The 26,102-nt window shown below is 39.3% G+C and overlaps 1 protein-coding gene across 1 annotated transcript in view; it reads right to left on the bottom strand.

The window, feature by feature from the left end:
- SBF2 (SET binding factor 2) overlaps window positions 1-26,102 on the bottom strand; it is a 230,196-nt gene that overhangs the window by 184,720 nt on the left and 19,374 nt on the right. The window contains exon 2 of the mRNA XM_062494271.1: window positions 786-871. Coding sequence (XP_062350255.1) covers window positions 786-871 — 86 coding nt within the window. The remainder of the gene's footprint in view (window positions 1-785; window positions 872-26,102) is intronic.

Below are 26,102 nucleotides of genomic sequence, written 5' to 3'. Positions count from 1 at the left end.
TTCCTGGATATGTGCAATAAAGTCAGTGAAGAGTTACTGTCTTTGTCCTCTGATGCTGATTCTGCCCCACGGTACAAAGACTTCAATTGCAACATTTCCTACAGCCCATCTCCTCCTCCAGCTCATCCTGTCCCAGAAGTTGCTAAGTGCAGGGCAGTAAAAGTTTCACTCTGACTTCTCAGAAACCTCATTTTGGAATATGGCCACAGTCCTTCATTCCTCTTCAGGGCTTTTAGAGACAGGCGTTGAGTGAATCCCTGATCCAGATGAGTGAGAGACACCTCTTCATTGCATCCCCCAAGAAGAGATCAAGGGAAAGAAGCAGCACCTTGGGAATTCTCTGTTTACAGATATCCCTGCACAGTACCCTTGCTTCATCCCAATAAATCCAGTTAATTGGAATATTAATTTCTTTTTTACTCTACATTATACAAATACACATTTGCAATTATTTGAACATGACAATGAGAAGTCATCTGCCATCTGAAGGCTGCTCACAGAAACGGAGCACAAATAAGTGTTTCTTTTAAACACACTATTTATAAATTTGAAGCAGACATTTTCTATATTCTAGGAATTATTTACTTAGCTGTGCATACCAGAATAAGTTATCTTCTGTTAGCCAAAATTATTGTTCTTAAACCTATTATCTATCCCCTCTGCTCACTAATTTGTATCCATTTCCTGATGGGTTAAATAATACAGATCATTACATGAAGGCAGATGTATCATCCAACTGCACATAAAAGAAATTCTAAAAATTGCAAAATGTAATGCAAACTTACCAACTCTATTCCCTGTGGAAAAGGAGTGTCTTCCCAGTCCTTCTGGGGAAATCTTTGTATTATTTTCCCCAAACCTTCCGTTGGTCCTGCTGAAAGATAAAATTCAATTACTTAAAGGTCAACTTGTGGAATTAAAATCACCATACATTTGAGAACATTTTCAAAATAAACCCAATATAAGCAAATTTCTTGCCACAAGAGGCAGAACACGCTCCTCAAATGTGTCTTGCAAGTCACATAATAAATACAATCTTAACAATTTCCAGCAGTAACACAAGGAATCACTATGTGAAATGAAGCCACGAGCTGCATCCAACCTCTGGATGCACATTTTCAAAATGACAGATGATTATTGATAATCACAGATTAATGAGATGATTATTGATAATTTCACTCTCCCTCTACAAACAGCAGTGAATTAAAGACTAATATAATGGATAATGTGATACTTAAAGAAGAGAGCAAAAGTTTCTCAAGAACCAGTCTTCCAAAAGAAACCTATAGATTGAAATAAATCTGCAGATTAAAACGCCACATGATTAATCCAGGACACAGTTGCTCTTTGCCAGTATTTCTCACTAGTTTCCTTGTACAAGTCAGCAGTGGTTTTCCACACAAAGATGTGAAGAAAAACTGGTAATTTCTGATGCAACTATCCTCTTCTTGTACATGTTCCTTTTTTTGGAAGCAACAGTGCTATAGATAAATTTTGGAAACACCACAAATACACCACAACTGTTGCACAGTGTCATTCTGAATAGCACAGGAATGTACGTACAAACAGGAATTTTGGTTTCCACCTTCTGAAATCCTGCAGTAAATATTGAAAAAAATATTTCCCTAATATCCAACCTAAACCTCCCCTGACTCAGATTCAGGCCATTCCTTCAGGTCCTCTCCCTGATCACCAGAGAGAAGAGATCAGAGCCTGCCCCTCCTCTTCCCCTGATTAAGAAGCTGTAACTTCAATGATCCCCAGGTCCCTTTCCACAGGGCTGCTCTCCAGGGTGTCTCATTCTTCAGCCTGTCCATACAGCAATGGCAAAGTTGACATTTGCAACCATTTAAAATACCTTTTGCTAGCTGACCCATTGCATGTAATTGAATATAATCTGAATCAATCTAATTGAATAATCTTTTCTCTAAAGCTGCGTCACAAAATTTTGAGATTATGTGTTAAAATCGTTAAACATTGTCTTGTCCAATTCTCAAAGCTTTACTCTGGTATTATGAAGCAGTCCAATTTATGCATTAGTAGTAGCAGTCCATATGTGCTGCCTCCTCTGCAGACACCCAGGCAGCAGCCATGAATACATTACTCTCCTGGCTTTACCATAAAAAAAAAAAAAAACCCGAACATTTTTAGTCTGACACAACAAGTCTGCTAGCATAAATCAGTGTTACAGTGGAAAAAAAACCAACAAAAAAAACCACGTTTCCTCTAAGCTTCCTGCTAGTTTACATTTTGAGTTTGCTGCTAGCTTAAAACCCACAGTACATCTCAGAGGACATTTAGGCAGAACCAGTCTGATGGGTTTGTAAGAAGAGTTTTCTCCAGTTTGTGCACATTTACATTTCACATTCTGTGACTGTTTCTCAGGAGTAATCTCAGAACAGATGTTCTTGGTACAATGGATACACAGACTACAAAGACTAAACTCCCACAAGCAATGTTACCCTGGGGTAGCACACACTGTGACTCCCAAGGGCAGCCTGCTGATGAATTGCAATCACATGGGTTAGCTGGGAGTTCTGTGTATGAAAAGTTAAAAGCCAAAGGAAGCATCACGTTCTAGAGAAGCTGCAGAGATGCTCAGAAGGCAGAGCCAGGGTGTGCCAGAAACCGAGGAACAAAAACAGACATGGCTACAGCTGCAGATTTGTAAGGAAAAGGAACTCTCTGCTAGACTGCAATAACCTCACAGGGTCACCAGTCACCGATCCCACTGCAGAAGTGTTCCCTCATGCACTCTTCAAAGCATTTCCAATCCTTTCTGCAGAGAGCAGCAGTGACTATGGAGTAGGTGACTGCATAAAGGGGCTGCTCCTTCATTGACTCAGTGCCAGAACTTCTCCCCTTGTTGAGTTAAATCCTCCAGCTACCACATTATCTGTTTATCCTAAGTCATACTTCTGCCAAATCTCCTCTTCCTCCAGTTGTTCCAGGGCTGGCAGGTGGCACAAAGAAGAGACAACAAACAAATGCACCCAAGGCAGCAGTGAGCACAAACACCCTCCAGGCAGAGCACAGCCTGGGGTTGAGAGGCCAACAGCAAGACAGGGCAGAAGGACTGAGCTGAACAGAGATATCCAGACTTCCTGGAAAAGGAAATATCCAAGAATTACAGCAGCCAACAGTCCCTGCTCTGTATATGCTCCCTAAGTTTCTCTGTGGGAACACAGGTGACTTTTTTCAACCCTGAATCCAGTTCACAAAAGACTGAGACCTCTGACACTATGACACTACCAACTACGCTTATAAATTATGACATCCAGGAAAGTAGCTCAAAATTTCTTCTACTTCATCATGTCCTGCAGCTATCAATCCTCCTAAGTTCTCTTTTTCCTTGACTGCTACAAAGACTCTCCCTACATTACACTATAGGAAGCTCTTAATTCACAATTTAGACATGTACATTTTTTTTTCCAAGTTTTTAATATTCTCTCCTTTATGTCAAAAGCTTTTCAGGTTTTTTAGGTTGCTCTCCTTAGAAGGGCACTAATGCTGGCCACCAGTGTGAGAGTTTTCTGAAGGTAAATCCATTTTGCTTTCAAGAAGGATTCTAAACCTCCACAGAAATTTACCTGAAGAAAATTATGTGTTCCTGAACATTTTCTGAAAACCAGACTGAACTTCTTATGCTGCCTGAACTTGCACTTCAGGTCACCTCTGTGATTAAAGGGAAATCACTCCACACATCCCATGTAGCACCTCCCTCCAAGAGGTGCAGCTGTATGGTCCTCCTTGTGTCCCCAGAACCAGCCTGCTTCTACTGATGGGAAAACACTTGAAAATAAAACAAAACAAACAAGAAACAAATAAACAAACAAAACATACCTGTCTACCTTTAGTTCAGACACAACTAATTTGGTATCCAAGTCCTCAAAAAAAAAAAATAGAAAGTAATCCTTTTCAGAACAGCTCAAGAAGCCTCACAAACATTCCAGGTATTAAACCGTCAAACTTAACAGCAGCAAAGCTGAAGCTTCAGGAAACCATCAACTGAAATACAGAGAAAGACTGAAATTTTCAGAAAGTTTATGGAACACTGCATTAAGGATATAGGATAGGAATGAAACATTTTAAGGGAAAAAAGGGTAGTGACTAGTTCTGTGTTCAAGATATGAGCATTACAAAAGTATTCATATCCATCAGATATGAGTAAAAGAACAAAAACAAAACACCCACAGAAAAAGCATTATTAATCAGTCCACAGAAAAGTCCTGTGATATAGATTTATAAATCTACTTACAATGCATTAAATCTAACTATTTCACATGCTTTCTTAAAGTGAATACAATATAGATAAGTAGGAAACAGTCTTCCATACCACTAAAATTTGGTTTGGCTGGGGGGATGGGGAGGGTGTTGATTTTGCTTTTTAAATGAATCTGCACTCCTTCAAATTTAGGGATCCCAGAGTTTTCTATGTTTGCAATCAACGAGGTAGAATTCATTGCAATTTGATAAATTTGAATAAATAAATAAAATCATTCTTTTCAATTACAAAAGTTACTGAACTGCAAGTTGCCTTCTCCGTGAAAAGTTCAGACCTAGAGCACTTGAAAGAATGTCCTGTGCAAGAGCAGACCCAGCAGATGCTCTTCCTTTAATGATAAGCCCAATCTGGTACTGTATGCTCACCACATTTTCCCCAATACTTTATACTGCAATTACTGTTGATTCTCTGTTGACATTCTTCAATCCAAGCAGCAAAATCACAGCAAAATTGCAGTTAAGTCCCTAAATCCCACGGTTTGGGGTGAGGGGGTGTGGACATTGTCTGCCTTCTGCTGCCTTTTATTAAATCATCCAACTTTCAGCAGAGCAGTTGTGTCTGAAGATAACAGATTATTCAAGAAGTGGCTGCAACTCAATGCCCAAGTGAACTGGTATTCTTGACTGCTTCAGCACAACAGGAAGAAACAGAAAAATATTACGTCATGGGATTTCAACAACTACCACTTGTTTCACTATATGCTACTGATAACTTTGCAAAAATATTGAAGCCATGTGAGGAAAAAAAAAATTAAAAAGGTGATTCAGATCTTCCCATTAATAAATTCAGATTTTGACCACATTCCCTTCTCTATGTAGTCTTCTTCCAAGCCCCTTTTATTAATTCTTAACTAAAACTTAACTAAAGGGATATTCCCTCAGCATCCTGGTGACATTTTTATTAACTAAAGCTAGTTAAACAAATGTGACACCACATTAAAAACATGCACACAGTGAAACTAGAGTAGAAACCTCCTCAGTTAGTGCCTGATAATATCTGCTTTACAGACCTACCAAGATTTAAGAGGTTTTAAGAAACATTAGAAAGAATTTCATCATGGAAGGGGTGATTAGACACTGGAATGGGCTGCCCAGGGAAGTGATGGGGTCACCGTGCCTGGAGGTGGCACTCAGTGCCATGGTCTGGTTGGCACCGTGGTGTTGGGTCAGAGCTTGGACTTGATGATCTCAAAGGTCTTTTCCAATCTAAATGATCCTGTGAACGGCCACTCATTAACACTGACACCTTGTTTTTCAGCTGGAAAAATAATTTATTCCAGTGTCAATGGCTTTGGAAGAACTTCATCATCAATGAAAGAATGTTTGTTTTTTGGTATCCTTTCAAATAACATGCAAGCTGCCCAAAAACATGGTGGAAAGCCCATGGCTAGCACTGCTCACTGAATTCAGACCCATCAGACAGAAGCTTCTGGAGGTTTTTGAAACCACTTAAACTCATCTGCACTACAGACATCACTCAGACAACAACTTACTTAATGCAGTATTTGTGTGTGTGAGCAGAGCATGGGTAACCACAGCACATTAACAGTGTGCTCCATGTAAAACAGGAATTGCTCTCAGGAATAATATGTTAAACAGGAATAATTACTAATTATATACACAAAACATGCCCAGCAGCAACAAGAGACATTTCCAACAAACCTACTGCCATTCTATTATTATTATTATTGTTATTAAACACTCATATCTTAATTGTCATTCCTACAGAAGCAAAACTATTCCTACATTTCAACTGAAGAAGTTTGCAATTTTTTTCTTCCATTTCATAGTAAAGTTCTGCAACATAAAGTGAAGTACAAAAACTGTAAAAATATTTTTCAAAACTAATTTGGCACCTACAGCAATGAATTGCATTTTCATTTTCACTAAAGTTTCCAGGTTAAAATAATCATTATCATCCTCATCCAATAGTTTTTCTACCTTTAAGACGGCTTAACTCTTTAATCCATTAAGAATCACAGTTGACCACATAATAAATTAAGTTTCAAATTTTTACATATTACATTCTTGCCCACAGTACACCCACAGAGTGAACTGCCAAGACCAAACCCCAAATTTCAGCCTTTCAGAATTCTGAACAAGCAGTCTATACCTTAAGCTACTTAGAAAAAAACAATTTTTCTCCCCAGCTAACTTCTGATCTGCCCTCTCCTTCTCCTTTTCTCATCTTTTCCTTTAAACAGTACAAACATGCAACACATTAAAATTCTGGCATAATTTGCTGGTTCCTGAACCCTAGTTCTCTAAACTCCCTTCTTATATAAATCTTTCCCCTTGAAAGGTCACATGCCATCTCTTGCTCGCCCTTGAAATTCCAGAAGCGAGCTGTTAATGCAACTTACATTCCAAATTAATGAGGACTGTGATAAACTGTCTTTTCACTTAGAAACCCCTGATAAAAATGCATTTGAGCACTAAGTATTGTTAACATGCAAAGCTTTGAATGGAAGCACTTTGGTGATCTGTTACAAATGCTATAATTTTCAGGCCTGAAAAAGAAACACACAAGAAGTCACAAAGCACATCAGTAGCTGCGCCATGGAAAATAGTTTAAAACTACCACTGCAGATGTAAAGGTAATAATTTCAAGTTTTCAGAAGTCCAACTTTACACGTTCAAAGTTACGAACACACAATCAGTGTGAAAGGTGCACAGGCAGGTGCCAGAGCAGAGTACATCTCAAAACAGGATCTAGTGCTAAAGACAACACTGAAATCTGCTCTTAAGCAAAATTATTTGTGTATCTCTTAACTTGAACCTCACAGAAGTTTTAAACCATTCAGGATTCTTGTCACTTTTAAGGTGCTTTTGGAAATGCTTCTCATGGAAGCATGAAGACAAGTCATGTTCCATCTTGGAAACAGAAATAGACCTGAGGCCTTCCTGTACCTTTATAAACATCACTACAGAAATCTTGATGCCGAAGACAAAAATACTACAGAAGATAACCTCGTTTTAACTCAGTCCCTATACTTCTGTACATTTTTCATCCCAGTGCTGAAACTAAAGGGAACAAGAAGCTGAAGGAGAGCTAATATTAAAGACCTAGAAAGAAAAATGTTTCTTTGATAGGCCTATAATACATGAAATTCTGAAAAAAAAAAAAAAACCTGTCCAACCCCAGTGGCACATCACGGGCCATGTGCATCTTAAAGTCTGAGGTAGCCTGGACATGGAAGTTTACATGAATAAATCACAATTAAATGCTCTTTAAGAGAATAAAGACTTTATTGCAGCCTAATGGCCACAAAAGGTTAAACAAACTGCTGGTACATTTAGGAAGACAGAAGGAAGATGGGCTTCCCACAAGGACCACGGACACTCTTTGTACCACTGGCACAACTTGGAGTCAGTTCATTTTAATCAGGTCAAAGAGATGCACACAACAATCCTGGGAATTTGAAGGGCAGACATTCTGGAGGCTTGCTGTATTATCAAGGATGCAACAAATAATGGGATAAGGCAATCCTCAAGCTCTTTTCTTTGTAAACAGGAACAATTTGTTGAATGTGGGGGGGCGGGGGGAGGGGGGGAAGTAGTGTTCCAATCTTCCCCCAGATGTGCTGGCACTGCAGTCAAGACTACCTGGAATATTTGGGATGGTCCAAAATCCTCAATGGCATGGGATTTATTTGATTTTTGTACTTTTGTAATTTGCAGAGCACAAAGAAAGGGATGCACAAGAAACAGGCTCAATCATTGCCACCCAAATCATAGATTGGTACCTTACTTGCAGGATCATCCTCCACACTACTGCAATAGACATCCCTCTAGGCAGGCCAACATTTTCCTTGCTCCTGGCTATCAGAAATAATTTCTGTGCTTCGTAAATAAAGGAGGGAAAATATTCTAGCTTGTATTTTAATTAAGGGAAAGTGCGGATATGGCAAAATATGCCACATCTCATTGTACTAAATCAGCTGGTGTTTCTGCTGAAAGGAGGTTAGGTTAGCCACTGGTACTCAGGAAACCTCTAAAACAGATTATCTAAGGGAAATTCACATTTAGTGATGAACTTCATCCACTGAAGCTGTATCAGCACCAAGTGAAATGAAAATAGATAATTACCATAAAAAGCAGAAGGAAATGGAGAAGAGGGAAGCAGAATGAGGAGGAAGAAGAGGGAACAACAAGGGATTACAATCATCACCGCAAGGTAAAGACCTATTCATCTGCAGCAGCAGTGTCCCTGCAATGCTGCTCAGTGTGACACAGCACAGGCTGAAGGTGCACACAGAGATTTGGTCAGCCAAGACTCCACCAGCACCCAACCCTGCTGAAGAAATGTGCTGAATGCCCCAAACTCAGCATTATCCCTGGAAAACTCATGTGTCAGGCAAAGTTCTGCTTCATGCTGAAAATCACGTTGGAGGACAAAACCTTAGTGACCAGTGGCAATGAACTCAGTGACACTTTGCAAAGTTCTGTAAAAAAGGGACTTGACTTTGCTGCCAGTGCATCTCTCATCTCTCAAGAGCTCCTGGGGGAACCTGTGCAGCAGCATGAGCTGTCCTTTAAAAAGCTTTTCTGGCCTACACCTATGAAAATGCCAGCTGCTCCTGAAGAATCCCTTCCACACCATCATCTTCCACCTTCCACCAGCATTCCACTTCCCACAGTGTGTTACTTCAATAAGTTACTGATACAATTCATGTAGCTTGGCTGTAACAGCTGCACCTCAGGACTCTTCCTTCCAGACAGAAATTTGGGATGTAACACACTCCTGGACAAACACTGTATTTTCGTTGGGTGGACAGCAATATGGTTTTGCAAAAGCCTTAAGAAAAAAAAAAACAACAGACAAGAAAACAATAATAAATGTTAAATAATTTTGAAGTAACTCCCTACCCAATGGTTGGCATAATATTCAAGAAATTAGAAAAAAGTTTGGGCAGCTGGCAGGGAGAGTTTCCTGCTCACCAACAATTCCCCTTCTTGTTTGCAAACAAATCACTTTTGCCAGCTTCTGCATAGGAAGGGAAGATCAGACTTCAAAATAAACATCTATATTAAACAAACAGTCTTTTGAACACACCAAACTGAAAATGACTTCCCAACTGTCCTGGAGAAAATATTTGTTACTTATTTTCAAGGAAGGTATAAAAACCAGGAAGCCAAAACCATACTCAGCTTTGTACTCTGAATCAATGCATTAAATGTTTAATAAATAAATAAAATTTAGGCAGCTCCTCAGTTCTAACAAATTACGTTTACTTGCCCTGCTTTAAAAAATAACCCTGTCCTATTTTCTAAATATGATTACTGTTTTCATTGAGTTATCTTCCTTCTACAACCATCCTTTGGAATTAACTGTAACGATATACCAAACGAATAATAAAAAAGTAGCTCCACTTTGAAATTTCCTGAACATAATTGTAAGATCCTAATTTTACCAAAACAATTTTACATTTTCAATATCATTATTTCAACACTTTAATCAGCACCCATTTCAGCATACAAAACTTGAAAACATTAAAACAAAACAACCAGCCCATGCAAATACTTCTCTTATACTTTTTTTTTCTTGGTATGGTTGGTTTTTTTAACCAAACACAGATGGCAAGGTTTGAATCAGATTTCAGATATCTGCACTCCAGGGATGTAAGTAGCCATTATTGTAATCTGATTTTGTGGAGTATAAAGAAAAGTTATTCATACTCTAAAACTCAGCGTAGAAACAACTTCATGAAAAGGCTTTCTACATTTTCTCTTAAATAAGTCTGTTCATGTGCTAAAACTTCTCTTTCTAAATCACTTTATAGGAGTATGATAGGTAAAGAAGACTACATGTAACAGTTCTTCTGTATCAGTATTTATTTACAGGATTACTGAATACGAAGATTCAGGTCTAAATGCAATACTTAAAACATACCCTAAATATGCTGAAACACATGGTTTACTATTTAAGTAGAGTCACGTTTTATCTTCTACTATGGCTTGGGTTTTTTTCCTATTATGTAATTTTTTTTCCAAGGAGAAGAATATACAGAGATAATCTGGGGCCATGGGGTGGGAATTCCACATGTATTATTTTACTGACTGTACACTATTTGTTCAGATACACAAAATAACTTCTGGAAGTGTCTAATGATGTTTGGTCACAGCCAGAAAAAGTCATAATTAGATCTGTGAGCAGCACAATACAGATAATAATATTAAACAAAATTCTGGCACATTCAACTGAATATGGAAATATGCTACTGTGCATAGGGAAGGGAGTCAAAAAACAAAGTAATAAAAACTACCAAAAGAAAAAAAATAAAAATGGATGAGTGGAGAAAGAAAAAGTCACACTGTGAGCACCACACTACTGATGCCTTAATTCCTAGTGTCTTGATCATTCCCAGAACCAGTGTCTGTGGCTGTGATCAATTTTTCCTGTCTCTAACATCTGCTCCACAGCACTCTGGTGTGCAACACCACTGTCACTGCACTGCAAGCTTGGAATATTGGTACACTTCTGCTACTGGGTCTACCTTCTTCCCAAAATCTCACCAGAGCACCGTGCTCCCAGCATGTCCCGCGCCTGAGCTCTTGTGCTCTTACAGGATATCTTCACCCTCCCCCAGCTGGTTTCCTAAGGAAATGTGGTTTCTGGAGTGCACACTGTGTCAGTCCACCAGCTCCTCTCCATTCCCTTCAATTCCCAGCTACAAACACACTGACAGTAAAGCAGAAATACAAAACATGGAATGTATCACTCAGTTGCTCTTCAATTCAATCCATCATCACACTTATTTTTCTATTGCTTATTCTAAGATTCGAGTAGGGAAAAACTACTTTACAGAGACAGTGTCTTGAGTTCAACAAGTTCTTCCAAAACTGATGCTAAGAGAAAAATATAAAACCTGGTCTGTTTGGGAGAGTAAATTAGTAGTAGCTGGGTACAGAGAGTGGAATAAGCATACACAAAGTTTGGGGTTGGGTCTCCTGTTGTAAAAGATGTGCAAACTCTTGGACAAAGATATTTTTCTAAGGCAAACAGCAAAACTTCCCCTGAAGCTCACATTTGTATCCAGTGGTCTGAACAAGTGGTTTTCTTTAAGGGAGAGAGCCACAGAGTTCAAATTCAGTCAAAAAGTAAAGAGTTCTGAAATGAAATGTCTCATAAAAAGTTATTGGAAAGATCATTCCAAAAAGGAAAAGTTTTAATTGCATCTCAAAATAAAAAGTGGAAACAACTACAAGCAAATGGGTTCTCAAAACCAACGTAAAATTACACACTTTCCCTGTTAACAATCACTAAATAGAACACAATTTATTTTTTTTTTGCTTGAAAGATTACAACTGTTTGTATAACATCATTTAGACCCTGTCAGAAGGATTCAAGTAAATATTCAGATTGCAAGAAGACTCTTATCCCTACCACATTCTACCTCCGAAAAAAGATAAAATTAAATTAGCAGTGTGAAGTATCACCTGAAAATTCTGCTGATGAGAAAAACTGTCATTGTACAAGACCAAATGTGTCTTCTCAAGCATTGACTTGTTTCAAAGGCACCAGAGAGTCGGATATATCTAATTAACAGGGAATGCAATGTTGCAAAAGAGTAAGCAGAGCACTTCCCAGAGCTGGCTGATAACTGCATTTCAATGTAGGGCTCACCAACACACGGACCCATGATAAATGAGCAGAGAGAACAGTTTTGAAAGACAAAAAGACTATTCTGGAAAGATTTTTCCATCCCATGAGGAAAAGCAAGCACAGCACCAGAAGAGCGTTCTAGCTATACCAAGTTCACATTTGCAGCAGAAGATCTGGACTCTATATTTGAAGATTAATCTTGGCTACAAAGCAGACATCTTTCTCCTGTTTTAGACTGCATACAACTCCAAGCACAAACAGGGCAGAGAAGGGACTGAAAGCAGCCCTGAGGAGAAAGGACTTGGGAGTGTTGATTGATGGGAAGCTCAACATGACCCAGCAATGTGCAGCTGGAGAGGGACCTTCTACAAGTGCAGGCAGTGACAGGACATGGGGGAATGGCCTTAAACTGAAAGGGAGCAGGTTTAGATCAGATATTACGAAAAAATTCTTTACTGTGAGGATGGTGAAATAGGTTACCAAGAAGAAGCTGGGGATGCCCCATCCCTGGAAGTGCTCACTTTGGATGGGACTTTGAGAAACCTGTTCTAGTGGAAGGTGCCCCTGTCTGTGGTGGAGGTATTGGAAATAGACAACCTTTAGTGTCTCTTACAACTTCAGCCATTCTAGGATTCTGTGATTCTTAAGGAGAGTCAAGGGAAAGGAATGCAAGAATACACTGTTTTAAATCTAGAGAGTAACAGAGGAAAAAAAGGTAAGGTTCAGTTTTAATATGCAGCACTTAGGCAGTCATAAGTAGGAAGGAATGATAACTTGCCTCAGCTCTCATCTTCCCCAAATCTGCTTGACCTTACAAACTTTAATAAGTGGGATTATTTTAGTTAATTTGCTCCAGCACATGCACATACAGATCCAACAGTGGTTACTGAATTTGGTTTTTTGTTACAGGAACAGAATCGTATCAGCTTCAGAAAAATTTTACTCCTGGTAATCTTCTATAAAGCAGTAGCATCTGTATCATCTACGACTAAACTCCTAAAAAGCTAAGGTTTCTTTTCAGATCTGACAATGACAGTTGCAATGTTGATTGGGGTGCTTCATTAGTGTGATTTAAAACACCTATCCCACACCAACTGCAGATGCAGCCTTTAACCTTAGGGCAGAAAACGGGGTATGACCCAGCAGTGGCCACATCATGAGGTGTAAGAAAAAGTGCCCATGAGGCTCTCCTGTAATAGGTGACTCACAGAGACAGAAGCTAATAGTTCATCATTCCCACTTTTCATTTTCTTGCCTACTAAATACATTATTATTTTGGACCATCGTATTTAAAGAGACACTTTAATTTTCAAGCTTTTGACTACTAATTTTTCTTCAACCTAACAGCTGCTCTCAAATGACATTTTCCTTGCGCCAGATGTCAGAACACAAAATTGATGTTTCAATTTACAAAATACTTTCCATTATAGTATCACAACACTCCTAGCCAAAGACAGATGACCTGTCAAAACAGGGACACCATTTTATACTCAGTGAAAGATTCATTACTGAACACCAAAAATGACAGTACTACAGCTACTTATGCCCCACTGCAATATCTCCACTAAGGGTTTAAGTCCCTCTGTCCCCACACACAAACTCTTACAAAAGTCATTTTATTAGCACTACTGCCACAGAAAACCATTCTTGCCATAACCTGCTCTCAGCTGCGGCCCAATAACAGAGCTTCTTTAATATAAATTCTCTTTAGTTATGTGGTATTCTCGTCCAGGCCACACAGAGAATATGAAGAAGAATTCAGTGTTATGACAGGCACTACACAATTCTCCAAGAGCATTTTTGGTTATGCAGTAGTTTTGACAAAGACATCAGCCAGGAACACTCTTACATGCTTCTGAAGTCCTGCCAGGATGTAAATTAAATTACCTAATATGAATTTTAACTCACAGAAAGCCTCACAATTCAGTTACTTGACACAGAATAAGGCAGATAATTAGACTGAGTCTTTTACACTCCATACATAATATCAGGAAATAACAGATATGGAATAACTCTGCAGGAAGTTTACTTATCAAGAACCAGGACCCTAAGCAGTGTTCATGCAGTGCTGAATACCTTGTCACCTGGGTCTGGAGAACACTCTAACATACAGTAAGAAATGCATTGAACCAGTCTTGAAAAATAAGGTACATAAATACACGAGAAAGACCCCAAGGCTTAAGCAGGCCCTTAAACTTTCTCTACTCTTTCACACAATACAAAAATAGCAGAAGGTCTAAATATCAAAATTTTCTCACCTATATAAAAAGAAATCGATTTTCAGTGGATACACAGTCTTTCCTTGGGCTAGAAAGACTTGCAACAGTGGAACCACAACATAAATATAGCCAGATTGGTAACTGGGAGCATATCCAGGAATGTTCAGCGGCAAACTCGTTATGAGCAGAAAAGCCTCCAGCTGCTGAAGGAAGAAAAACAGATTGATAGCCCACTTTCTACATTTTAATCAGAATGCACTGCTCATGGTTTAAGAACAAGACATCTCAAGTTTACATATTAGAGTTTGAAGCTTCACTTGGGTGAATTGCTAGCAAGTAAATTTCCATGTACATATCCCAAAACTCAATTTGCTTATTAAAAGAGAAATTACTGCATTATGACACCTGTCAATCTGGCATTGGGTAGCGAGGTTGCCCACACATTTCCAAGACTGCACAGCCCCACAGCATTGATACAAAACGTCTCTTCCAACCAAGACCACAGACCTTGCACAACATCACTGAAAACGAGCTTCTCAACTGTCACGAAACACATCTGATGTCACTTTTTAGAGGATTCAGGGAAGTTCAAGTACTGAACAGTATTACCACAACAAATCTGAACAATGTTGACCCACTCACCAAAGGAATGCTTGCCAGAAGGACTCAGAACGATTCCAGATACTTCAAGTCATCCGAGGTAGCATTTGGTGCAATGAGTCACATAAGATAAATGGGTCATCTATTTAAGAAGGAGGATATACTGATTTACCATAGTGTGTAGCTATACAGCATGCAATCACAGAACCAAACTTACAGACTGGTATCAGTTTTATAGGAAATAGACCTCTCCTCACTCAAGAACCAAGAATACATCCAGTTACTCCACAACTTGCACCGGTACAGTATTTAAGCTTTTGCACAAGAGCTAACTCCACATACCAGCACCATCGAGGTCTCTGAACTACTCCTGAAGAAATGCCCTGAAGACAACTTGGAAGAAGAAGTAATTCTGTCTGGTTTCAGTGGGCAGAAAGTCAAAGAGGAACAGCTTGGTCACTTCAGGAAAGCAGTGTGAAATAATCTGACAGGCCAACTGCACCGAGGTAAAGGAACAAACGCCTTTGCTGAAATCAGCCTCGTGCTGCGAATGCTTCTGAGTCTGGAAAGTTTAGCTAAGAAGGAGGATTAAAGCAAGTGTTCACTTGCTTATAAAACAGGTATTCTCCACTTACTCTGTGAGCAGTGAAGTAACAAACTTTGGAGACTTTCAGGGACAGAATGTACTGGGTATAGCTGCATTGAAGTTAATTTCCTTCAAAGCAGCCTGAATGACTGCAGCAGTGCTGGTAAAAAAAAAAAACAAAACAAACTTTGAGCTGTCCCTCAGCAGTGCTTGCACAGCATCAAGACCTTCTTTGTTTCTCACAAAGCTTTTCCTCATTTCTGCCCTTTTGATTCTTTCCCCAGTATCACTGCACAGAAGTGAGCCAACACCTGGGAGGGGACTTAGCCATTGCCACCACAGAAGATTCAGGAGGTTTATCAGATTTCCTTTACAGGCTAGAGGCAGATAACAAAACATGACCACAAAGCATGGTTCTTTCACATTGAGGGACTCCTCCTCAGGAGGGTCCTCTGTTTATTTAAAGAAGTTTCATCAGTGCAGTACACCTTTCCCAAGAATAAAATAGTGGTTCTGACAGACACTGACGACTGGAAAGGCTCTGAGATACTAATTCCATGAAGGTGAGGAATTCTCATTGCAAAAGTAAAGATAAACCTGCTTATAGTATTTTTTATTTTTTCTTTCTGAAAGTGTATTGTACAAATGTGCACTGGCTGAATGCCTGGTCTGTAACCCCAGAAAAGGGGTTGTGGACGGTTATCTAGGACTCACAGTCAACAAGGACAACTGCTACTGTCACAATTCTGGCTTCTTAGTTCCAGTTCCCTGACACAAGCAGCCATGCCCCCCAAGACATGAGAACAGAGCACTTTGAGCATACATTAACTTTGTCTCTCTGGATTTTACTGAATAACTCAATGCTGAACAGTTGCCAAAATCTATCATATCTATCAGAGAGGGAATATCCTCAAAATGGACTCATTAAGATGGCAGCACCCAAGGAGCTGGCTGACAAAAACTTGCCTGCCACTAAAGACCCTGCTAAAGGTTCTGACTTTAGGTGATGTCAACTTGTGACATCCATAGGCCCTTCAATGCCCTTTCAAGAAAACCTTCCAATGTAAATGTTGCAGCAGACCTCAGAAACGAGCCAAGACACAGACTATCATTTACCAGTGGGAAATGGGTGCTGGTTTAGTCTTCTTTACAGCTTAGCGATCCTGACTCTGACCACAGCAAGCTCCTGCTGTAGGGTCCAACTGCAGACTGACTGCTGGCTATTTCCTGCTGGACTATGACTGCAAGTATTGGTTGGCAGACCCCGAATGCAGCTTTCACCCAGCTCAGCTATGACTGCAGGCTCCGACTCCATCAGACCCAGACTGACCTCAGAGCAGATCTTTCACAGTAGCAACTCTCTTCCTTGTTTCCTTCTTTGGAGCTCACTGGATTATTCCTTCTTCCTTAGGGCTCCTCTACCTCCTCCAGGTCCTCTTCCTCCAAGATGCCCCAGACCAGCTAACCCACCCCTTTTTATCCCACTTATCTTTATTAGTCACGGCTGAGACTCAATTAAAGGCAAGGCTGTTCCTCTTTTTTGGTAATTAGTACAACCGTGAGTTATCAAGGACAAGGCCACCTGTAATCTCTTCTTCTACACCTACAGGTAAAGATTTTACCCACTTTTGTTTTGATGAAAGCTGAATGGTGGAGTATCTTGACATTTCCATCTCTGTGGTAACAGGGATACAACACATGTGGAGTACAAGATGGAGTCAGTTCTCAAGTGGCAAAAGAAGAATTTGGGAAGCCAGAGCATCTTGGAAAAAGAACAAATATGGAACAACTTTCTGCCACTCTGAAAAGAAAACAACTCACAGCTATGGAACACTCCATCTCCCCAAGGAAGAGCCGTGCCAGATGCATTCCAGCTAATGTGTCCATGTGTTTTCTCATTCTCCACGCATGGAGCATGAATGTTCCAGCTACAGAGCCTGCACAAGGAAAATATTCCCCTTTCTCAAGTTTGCAAGTGTAAGCAGTGTGTTCAAATTCATGTGAGCCACATTCAAATGCAGAAATCCTGTAGAACTTAAAATTAAAAAAAAATGTATTATTGAAAAAAAAAAAAACATTATTACAAGCCTGAGGAAGCCTTCCTTCTACACCAACTCTATAGAAAAATTTTATCAACTGTGCCCAAAAGGATTCTTACACCCCCTCGAACAAAGGACAAAAAGTTACAACCAGGGACAACTGTCCTGTACTGGTGTTCTCTGTTACCTTTTGTTCTTATTTTTGAACTCTACAAGAATTTCAATATGGAAACAGAACCAGATGTATCAGGGTAAGTCCTTTCCTTCTGGCACGCTCCAGCAATATCTGCTTTACATGACTAAACATGACTAAACTTTAAATATTTAATTTGGGAGAGCTGCCTATCTATCAGTGACAACCCGTAGTCACTAGAGAGAACACTTGAAAAAATTAAAAAAAAAAAAAAAAAAAACTAAGGGGGAAAAAAAGCTAGTCTAGGAAAGAAACCAAAGCCAAGACTCCACTCTTACCTCCCTAAATGAAAATTGCAACTGTTTCAAAGGAAAATCACTGGACAGGAGTTCAACTGTGGAAAAAACCTATCACAAAACTCTTTCAGAAACAGGAATCACCTGTATATAAAGAGCATTGACTTAGGCTAGAATCATCTTAAACTCTAAGCTGTTAGCCCTAACACACTGGGAAAAAAAAAAAAAACACAAGAATGTTTTAAAAGATTAATGACTAGGAAAAGCGAGGATTGCTTCACTTTTGTATCTAACCCATATGCACATATTACAAAATGGTGAAGAACTGTGGCACAGCAGATTTGTTATTATTAAAACTATGCTATATACAAACAAAAAACCCCCAACAGCATTCATGTCTGCAGACAAACTACCATATCCAATCCCACTACTGGCTCTGGCTCTAGCACACCTTCTACCTCATCTTTAGGACATTAGTAAGTATCTACGTGTACAAGTCAACAATAATTGCAATTAACTGGATTCAGCACATACGACAACCACGGCACTCCACAGAAATGTTAAGGAAGTGTTCAGAATCATTATCCAGAAGTACATACAGTAGAGTGTATTCAACTGCTTTTATTCAGATCTCTATCACAAAATTGAAACTCCACTACAAATCCTCAACTGAAGTGGCACTTCTGGTTTTAGAACACAAAAATCAAAATCAGAGCAGACTGGTATGGCATTGTTTCACAGATTCCTGCCCTAGGTAGTTATCACTGAAAACCTTCTGGGGCTACAGGCACCACTGGTTTTAATATGTAACCTCCAACTCAAGTGCAGTGGTATTATCCAGCCCTGCCACCACATACAAAAGGATATTGAAGTGCAAAAGCCCTACAAACTTTGAAATCCTGAGGGATTCGCATGTGTAGTACAGTGTGAGCATCAAGTTGTCAAATTACCTCCAAGTGCTCTTAAATGTATTCTTCCAGATCAACACAAATACAGAAGCAAGAACTCCTGCGCATGCTGAAAGTGCCACATCCAACTGTTCCAATATATCCTTCCTCACACATTATAACCTTAATTCAGTGTGGATTGTTTTTCAGTTTCAGGGTTGTCCTAAACGTACCAAATGCTGTCACAGACTCACAGGATGGGCCAGGCTGGAAGGGACCACAGCTGATCATCACCTCCCTGCTTGAGCCAGGGCATCCCAGAGCACATGGCACAGGACTGAGTCCAGATGGCTCTGGAACGTCTCCAGTGAGGGAGACTCTTTCTTTGGGCAACCTATCCCAGTGCTTGGTCACTGCACAGTGAAGTTCTTCCTCACGTTTGCGTGGAATTTCCTGTGCCTCAGTTTCTGCCCTTGCCTCTTGTGCTACTGCTCAGCACCACGGAGCAGAGCCTGGATCCATCCTCTGATCTCTCCCTGCAGACAGTGACAGACATTCATGGGGTGCCCTCTCAGAGTCTCTTCTCCAGGCTGTACAGGCACAGTTCCCTCAGCCTTTCCTCACTGGAGAGATGCTCCAGCCCATTAAGAAGCTTTGTCACCCTTCCCTTGACCTGCTCCAGGAGCTTTGTGTCTCTTGTCCCGAGGAGCCCAGAACTGGACACAGCACAGGGAGCAACAGGCACTGTCAAACTGCACAGCAAAGCACCTTGACTTAAACATGACGTTACCGAGCCTTGCTTTTAAAACATCCAAACTCTTTTCTTCCAGAATGAGTTTTGACCCAAATTAGACTCAGGAAATTAGACAATCAGTGTGCACTAGACACCCAACTAATGACTCAACACCTACTGTAGAATACACAGATTTCCTAAATCCTTTGGAGAAGCCCCCATCACCTGCGGCACAGAGGAAAACAAACTTGTCTCCGCTGTGGGAAGAACATGATCCTGTGATCTCAGTCAAGCACTTGCCAACAGCCACTGATAGCATCATAAATGCACCTACAACGTTCCCCAGAGGAGAGATAACAACTTACAAGGTATTTTTATTTTCAGGATTGTCAGACCAATTTCCACATAAGACACATGCCTTCTGAATTAACAAAGTGTGCTACAGCCTCTTGTACTGGAACTTGAAAGCCAAAAGTATGCTGGATAAATAAAACATTTTGTAATATAGCTGGCTAGGACAAATGAATAAGAAGACGAAACAGATGCTCACCATCTCAGATTCCTATATTCAGAAAGGTTTCATTTTCACTATGCAGTTAGGAATTCTAGTAATATCTTCACACAAGGAGACTTCTATGACAGCAATTTATACCAGTTAAACTCTGTTTATCAAACTGGCAGCCCATGCTTTCTGAAGTAAACACTACTCTTACCACAGAGCTCTGCACCTTAAGCACTCTTTGTCCTGTGCAATGTCATCCAAGTCCCAGTTGTTTTCAGTCCATGGTTATACAATGCTCAATTAAATGACTTTTCAAACACTCTCTCCAAACTGTGTTTCTGTTTGTTATCCAGAACAGGAGCCCTTAAAATACTGTCAAACCATTTAATGGTATACATACAAAATCCCACATGGCTCTTATCCCACGACACTTTTAATCCCATCCTTAATGCTCCCACCAACTATCCTCAGAGCAATTAAGTCCTAGAGAAGGAATTACCATAGAGATTTTCATATCTTATTAAAGATTTTTACATTGAATTTTCATTTTTAAACCTTTCAATAAATACAATTTTCCTTATTTCCTTATTATTGAATATCCAGATATGCAAACATTTTATGAAATGACAGATTATGGCTTTTTTAAAAGGAAAGTAAATTATTATCTGGTGAAACATTGCCTAAAGCATCCAAATTACAAACTTACATACTCAGTGTCTTTTTCTTTGTACTACTAATATATTTAAGGTGGCTTTTTACTACCTGCAACCCATGGATCCAAAAAAAATGTATTTCAAGTCCCTGAACATGCAAGATTAGTCTGCTTCACGTGTCAGAAACTACACCCCCATGACAACTACCCCGAAAATTTCACATGGTTTTTATTCAAATTACCGTGAAGGTGAACAATGTGTTTGAGGACCTTCTCCCCAGCCCATAATTAACACTGAGGAGGAGGTTGGGGAACCTGCATTAAGCTATAAATATTTCTGTTTCACAGAAGAGCATCAGGATGCATGGAACTCTCTACCCTATCAGTTCCCAAAGCTGAAAGCCCATTTTGTCCTAGCTCCATCCTGCAAGTTACTGACTTTTCCAAACACAGAAGCCAGAAAGCACAGCAGGAGAGGGCAGCAGAGGCTGCTGCTGTGCTCCTTGACACTGCCTAGCAAGAGTAAACTCAAATTTCACACCTACTAAGAAACAGCTCTACATCTCAAGGGCTGCATCCTGTACATCCTGACAAGTGCACGGAGAAACAAAAGGAAGGGTATGAACATGGGGAAAAGGTACAAAAATGTGATGGCACATTGTTTAGATCATAGGTTTTCAGGGGGAAAAAAATGCCTGTTCGGACACAAACTCAAATATCATCACACAGTAAACCAAAACTGAATGCCTATTAATATAATAGATATCCACTTGGCTTTTTGTTCACCCATAAATTCTATGTTGTGTTGAATCTTTTCTGTTATTTTGACTTTTAATGTTTGTCCTCTTCTGAAAAGGAAAAACCAAACAATCATGCAAAATCTAGAACAAACTCAACCAAATATCAAAGCAAATAAAGATTGTGCAGCGCTGCTGAAGGTGTTATTAACATTAAATCCCCACTTCTCCAGCCAACTATCCAGGGCATTATGAACCATAAAAAACAAAGAAACAAGAAACTCAACACATTATGAACTTCCAGGACATCCCCTAAAATCACTCCTCCACTCACCCAATTTTCTTCTATCAAGAATCAAGTAGATTCAGAAACAGCCAGAGATGCTGAGCTGACTGGACAAACATATTTTGGGGGTTTACTGACGGCACCAACACATTCAGAATATTATCTTCTCAGAGATGTGATCTGTTGTTAATGCCACCCAAAATGCCATTCACAACACTGTTACGACAGGGACACAACTTCAAGTTTGAAGAACAGAAGAAAACTCTTGAGGATAACACAGACATTACTGAAAGTCCAAACACACTTGTAACTCAAACCTGACAGACATGAAAACTGACTTACGATTAAAAAAAAAAATTTAAAAAGGCAAGTATTAGAAACTACCCTGAAGGATAACAGAACTTGAATAATACCCTTCCACAGACTACACAGAAGTGCAGACTGCTTCCAGGCACTAGCACCTCATATTTTCATTAATGTGACTCAGAAAATAAGATCTACAATCTTGGCTAATTTCATGCTGCAAAATTCTGCATTTTGTAGATTTCTGAACATCTACCCAGGTCATTTCAGTGTAATAATTTCTACCTCTAACCTTACTTGTAAGAAATACTGTCAGTAAATCATGCTCTTTATAGCCAGGATAGATTCCTATCTACAGAAGTGATGGGCTGGCAAATTATCACATAAAAGCAACAGAAAAGAAAATCAACTATCAAAGGCAGTAATTTTGAATTTCAGCTGTCCTTTCAGGGAACGAGATACAATGAGGCGGGGTGGGGAGAAAGGAACAGCAGGGAAAAACAGGATCAGTAAGTCAATGAAGGCATATGAAATACATGCTGCAGCATTTGTGATGCAAATTTGATAATAATACCCTCCTCAATAAGCTTCATTCAAACCTGCTTTGTGATTCATTGTCGAACAAATAATTCTAGTGATTCATTAATGAAAGAATGAATGACCTAATGCTGCTTTGAAGTAGACAATGCACACTCTAGAGGAAGGTTGCCATAGGTTCAAAAGTAAACATTACCTTAAATGAAACTTTCCATTTCTTTTCTGTTCACAAAAAAAGGAATGGACTTAACATTCTTAATAATTTTAAGCTTTAAGCTTTAACTTTTTTTATTCTCACCTGTATTATGCTACTCTTAGTTTTAGAAGTGATGCAATTGCTCCTTATTAGCTTAAAAACAGCTTTTTATTTTTTTAGCAACTTCATGGATTCTGATGGACTATGTCAAGGACTTCTCTACTGAATCAATTCCAATTTGCACAGTAAATGCAACTGATTCAACTTCAGCAGCCCTTCTGGAGTTCTTCTGCATGGGTAAAAGCATCAGAATATTTTACATCACACAGCATTTCACAAAAGTGAGAAAACAAACCCATAAAAACTGCTTGATTACATAAATATGCTATATATTTAAACCAATGCATACCAACATGGGGTTTTATTGTTTTCAGTAACAGTAAAAAAACCTACAAACCTAAGTCAGGTCTGAAGAGAAAGACGCAGAAATATCTGTAAATATCTCCATACATACCAACAAGTTTCATGATTAAAGCTTAGGCATTTAAGCCTAGACATTTTAAAAAGAATAGCCTGGGGCTATTTATCCTATTTGGCTTGAATTGTTATAATGTTTTATTTCTGGATGAACAGTAGATGTTTTCTTTCCCGTAGTAGCAATAACTTCCAATCATTTAATTATGTTCTGGAGAACAGCTAATGCTGTTCTTAGCATGCCAAAGACAGGACACACTTAAAAACCGGCTTCGAAGCACACAAATTAATATAATGAACAAAGGCAAAATTAGGTCCTGATACACTGAAAATAATACTCCACTGGTAACCATTTCAGTCCTGCATGTGAGATGTAAAGAACAACCAAAACAACACAACCTAACTACAAATCATACTCAAATATTATTTTATTCCTCTGTCCAGGTTAAACATCTAAACAGTGGAGGTAAACACTTTCTCTGAGCACAAAAGAATTTACTTTGAGAAACACCTTTCACATTCTTTAAAATGCACAATGCCTTTGGGATTGTACAAGGGAGCTACTGCTTTCTAGCAGGGGAAGATTTCAACTCCTGATGAATGAAGAGTCTGTCATACCAGACTAACATGTCTGGAAGTACTTGGACTGTTTTTTTTTTTTTTTTTTAAGACTACTGAGATGCAAACTGCCCATTACTACAAAATACTCACACAGTTGTCTGTAACATAACTTTGTTTCTAAGCTACATATTAAATGCAACCTCCTCCACACTCTGTACAAATTGTTGCAAATTGCATATATTCTCTATCTCCAAATGATGTGGTTTCCCAGCACATTAGGTCTTCCACATTAGGTATGCTTGGCCCAGAGCCCCAGAGCAGCAGCACAGGACCAGAGGGCAAGTGGAAGTTGGTTATAAGCCACCTTTCCACTTCCTTTACCCTTTGCCTGGTGGGAATAAGACCAACCCTCAGTGTTCTGCTCAAAAAGCCCAAGGGCAGTTCCTAGACTTGCCCTTCAAGTGCCAGGACAGCATGGCAGCACAAGAGCTTCTTTCAGCAAGAATCCACCCATTAAAAAAACTAAAATGAAATAAAATCCATGAAATTACTCTGCATCGACACAGTTCCAGGCCTCTGCCTTCCTCTACCTGACAAATTAAATACAAAACTCTTCTACCACTGAACTATAACCAAACACATCAGCAGTAGCAGCCAGTGTACAATCTCTCCTTATTAAGTTAATGAATCCACTGACAACCAGGATATTCTATGTCACATTTACTTCTGATGCAATGTGAAAGCTTCCAGCTTTGTAATTCCATCATCATCATCATCATCAACCCTGAATTTGTCTTCACTGAACCTGCAAGATCTTGTTTAACTGCTTTATTCATTAAGGAAATTATTTTTATGATGCAAAGAAAATGCCCTACACTTTCAGGTTTATGCTTTCCTTGCTTTTCCACCTTCCCTACATAACTGGTAGCTACTGAGAGGATTGGAGGAGGAGAAAAAAATCTCTTCACAACACAGACAAACTGTACAAGCTACATCTCTTTTAATGAAACACCTGATACAGGCACCACGAAAGGGGAAAAAAATTTACTATAGTCTATTAGTTTGTTCAGGATGACAGTATTTTCAGATGTTACCCAAAAATACATCCATACACAGCATATATTTTAGAAATACGTATTTTGGTGTTTGAATTTTGAAGTAAGAAACTATTGTAAACTTCTGACTCAATTCAGGAAATACAATATATAATACACTGAAAATTGTTTCTGCTGGCCCTTGTATAAAAGACATTTTAGCACGTAAGCCTGGGCCACAAGAAAAAAGAATTAACAGGTAATGTATGTGATAAATATTGTCAGCAAAACCAAAAACTTTATCTTGCAAACAATCTGTTTGCCAAAGTAAAAAGCTTTATCACTACTACTAGCCAAAGCAGCACTTTGAAACTTCCTTATCTGATTTGCTGGTTTAGTGTGCCAAATAACTGAGATACGTACGAGAGCTGCTCCCTGAATTAATAAACTGCAAGCTTTTTTACTAATCCAACCAGCATTTGGCATCAGTCAAACGATGACACCAAAAAACGAGCATGGCAGAAAAACTGTCCAAGACAAACAGCCTTCTCCTCTCTAGCATGTCTTTTCTTACGTACAGGACCGCAGCCGAGCCACCACACACTTAAATGCTTGGGATTAGTTTAGAGAACTGAGAAGTTATGGATGACAAGACAATGTTGTGTGTACATAACCTCTCCTAACTTCAACTCCAAAAAGTCTCCATGGAGACTTAAGGGGAAAAACACAACCTCTCTGTCAGAATGAAAGAAGAGTCTGAAGAGCATCACTACTAATAAAACACAAAGAGCTACCTGGAAGTACAACCTGCACTTGATTTCAATTGTTATTAAGGTAACAGCACAGCTCCTGCCCACCCTGCTCCTCTCACACACTACCTATACATCTCTATTTTCCACTTCTCTTGGCTTCCCACTTAACCCCAGACTCAACTTCATGCAAGGAAATCTTCCCCAGCCCATCCCATTACTCATCCCTTTACTTTCGTGCAGTCCCCATGACCAGAGTAACTATTACTGCACTGCAACAGCAAAGTCTGAGTTACAATTTCAGACCTGCTTTTCAGTTCTGTAACTCTTAACTGGTATGACACTGAATAAAAGTAGCTTTAAATTAATCAGGAAAAAAAAAACTTCACTAGATTAGTTTCCTCATTTGTTATTTTCTCACACACTGTGAAAGAATGTAAAAGAGGTGAAACAAATTGACCAATGACTTCTGAATTTTATCTTTAAATCCTAAATGTGCTGTGGATAGCAAGGAAGGTGGCCCTTGACAGACTTACTAAGTCATAGCAAATCTGTTACTATGACAAAACCACAATTAATATGGAAGCACAAATATTCAAAGGTGCAATTTATAAAACAACCATTTGTCTTTAAACTGAAGTAATTTTCCATGTACTCCAGCCAGGTTCTGGGTTGTACTCTACTTACG

Source organism: Cinclus cinclus, chromosome 6 (genome assembly GCF_963662255.1).
Source record: "Cinclus cinclus chromosome 6, bCinCin1.1, whole genome shotgun sequence".
Taxonomy (NCBI): Eukaryota; Metazoa; Chordata; class Aves; order Passeriformes; family Cinclidae; genus Cinclus; species Cinclus cinclus.
This window is presented reverse-complemented; position numbering and strand designations above follow the sequence as displayed.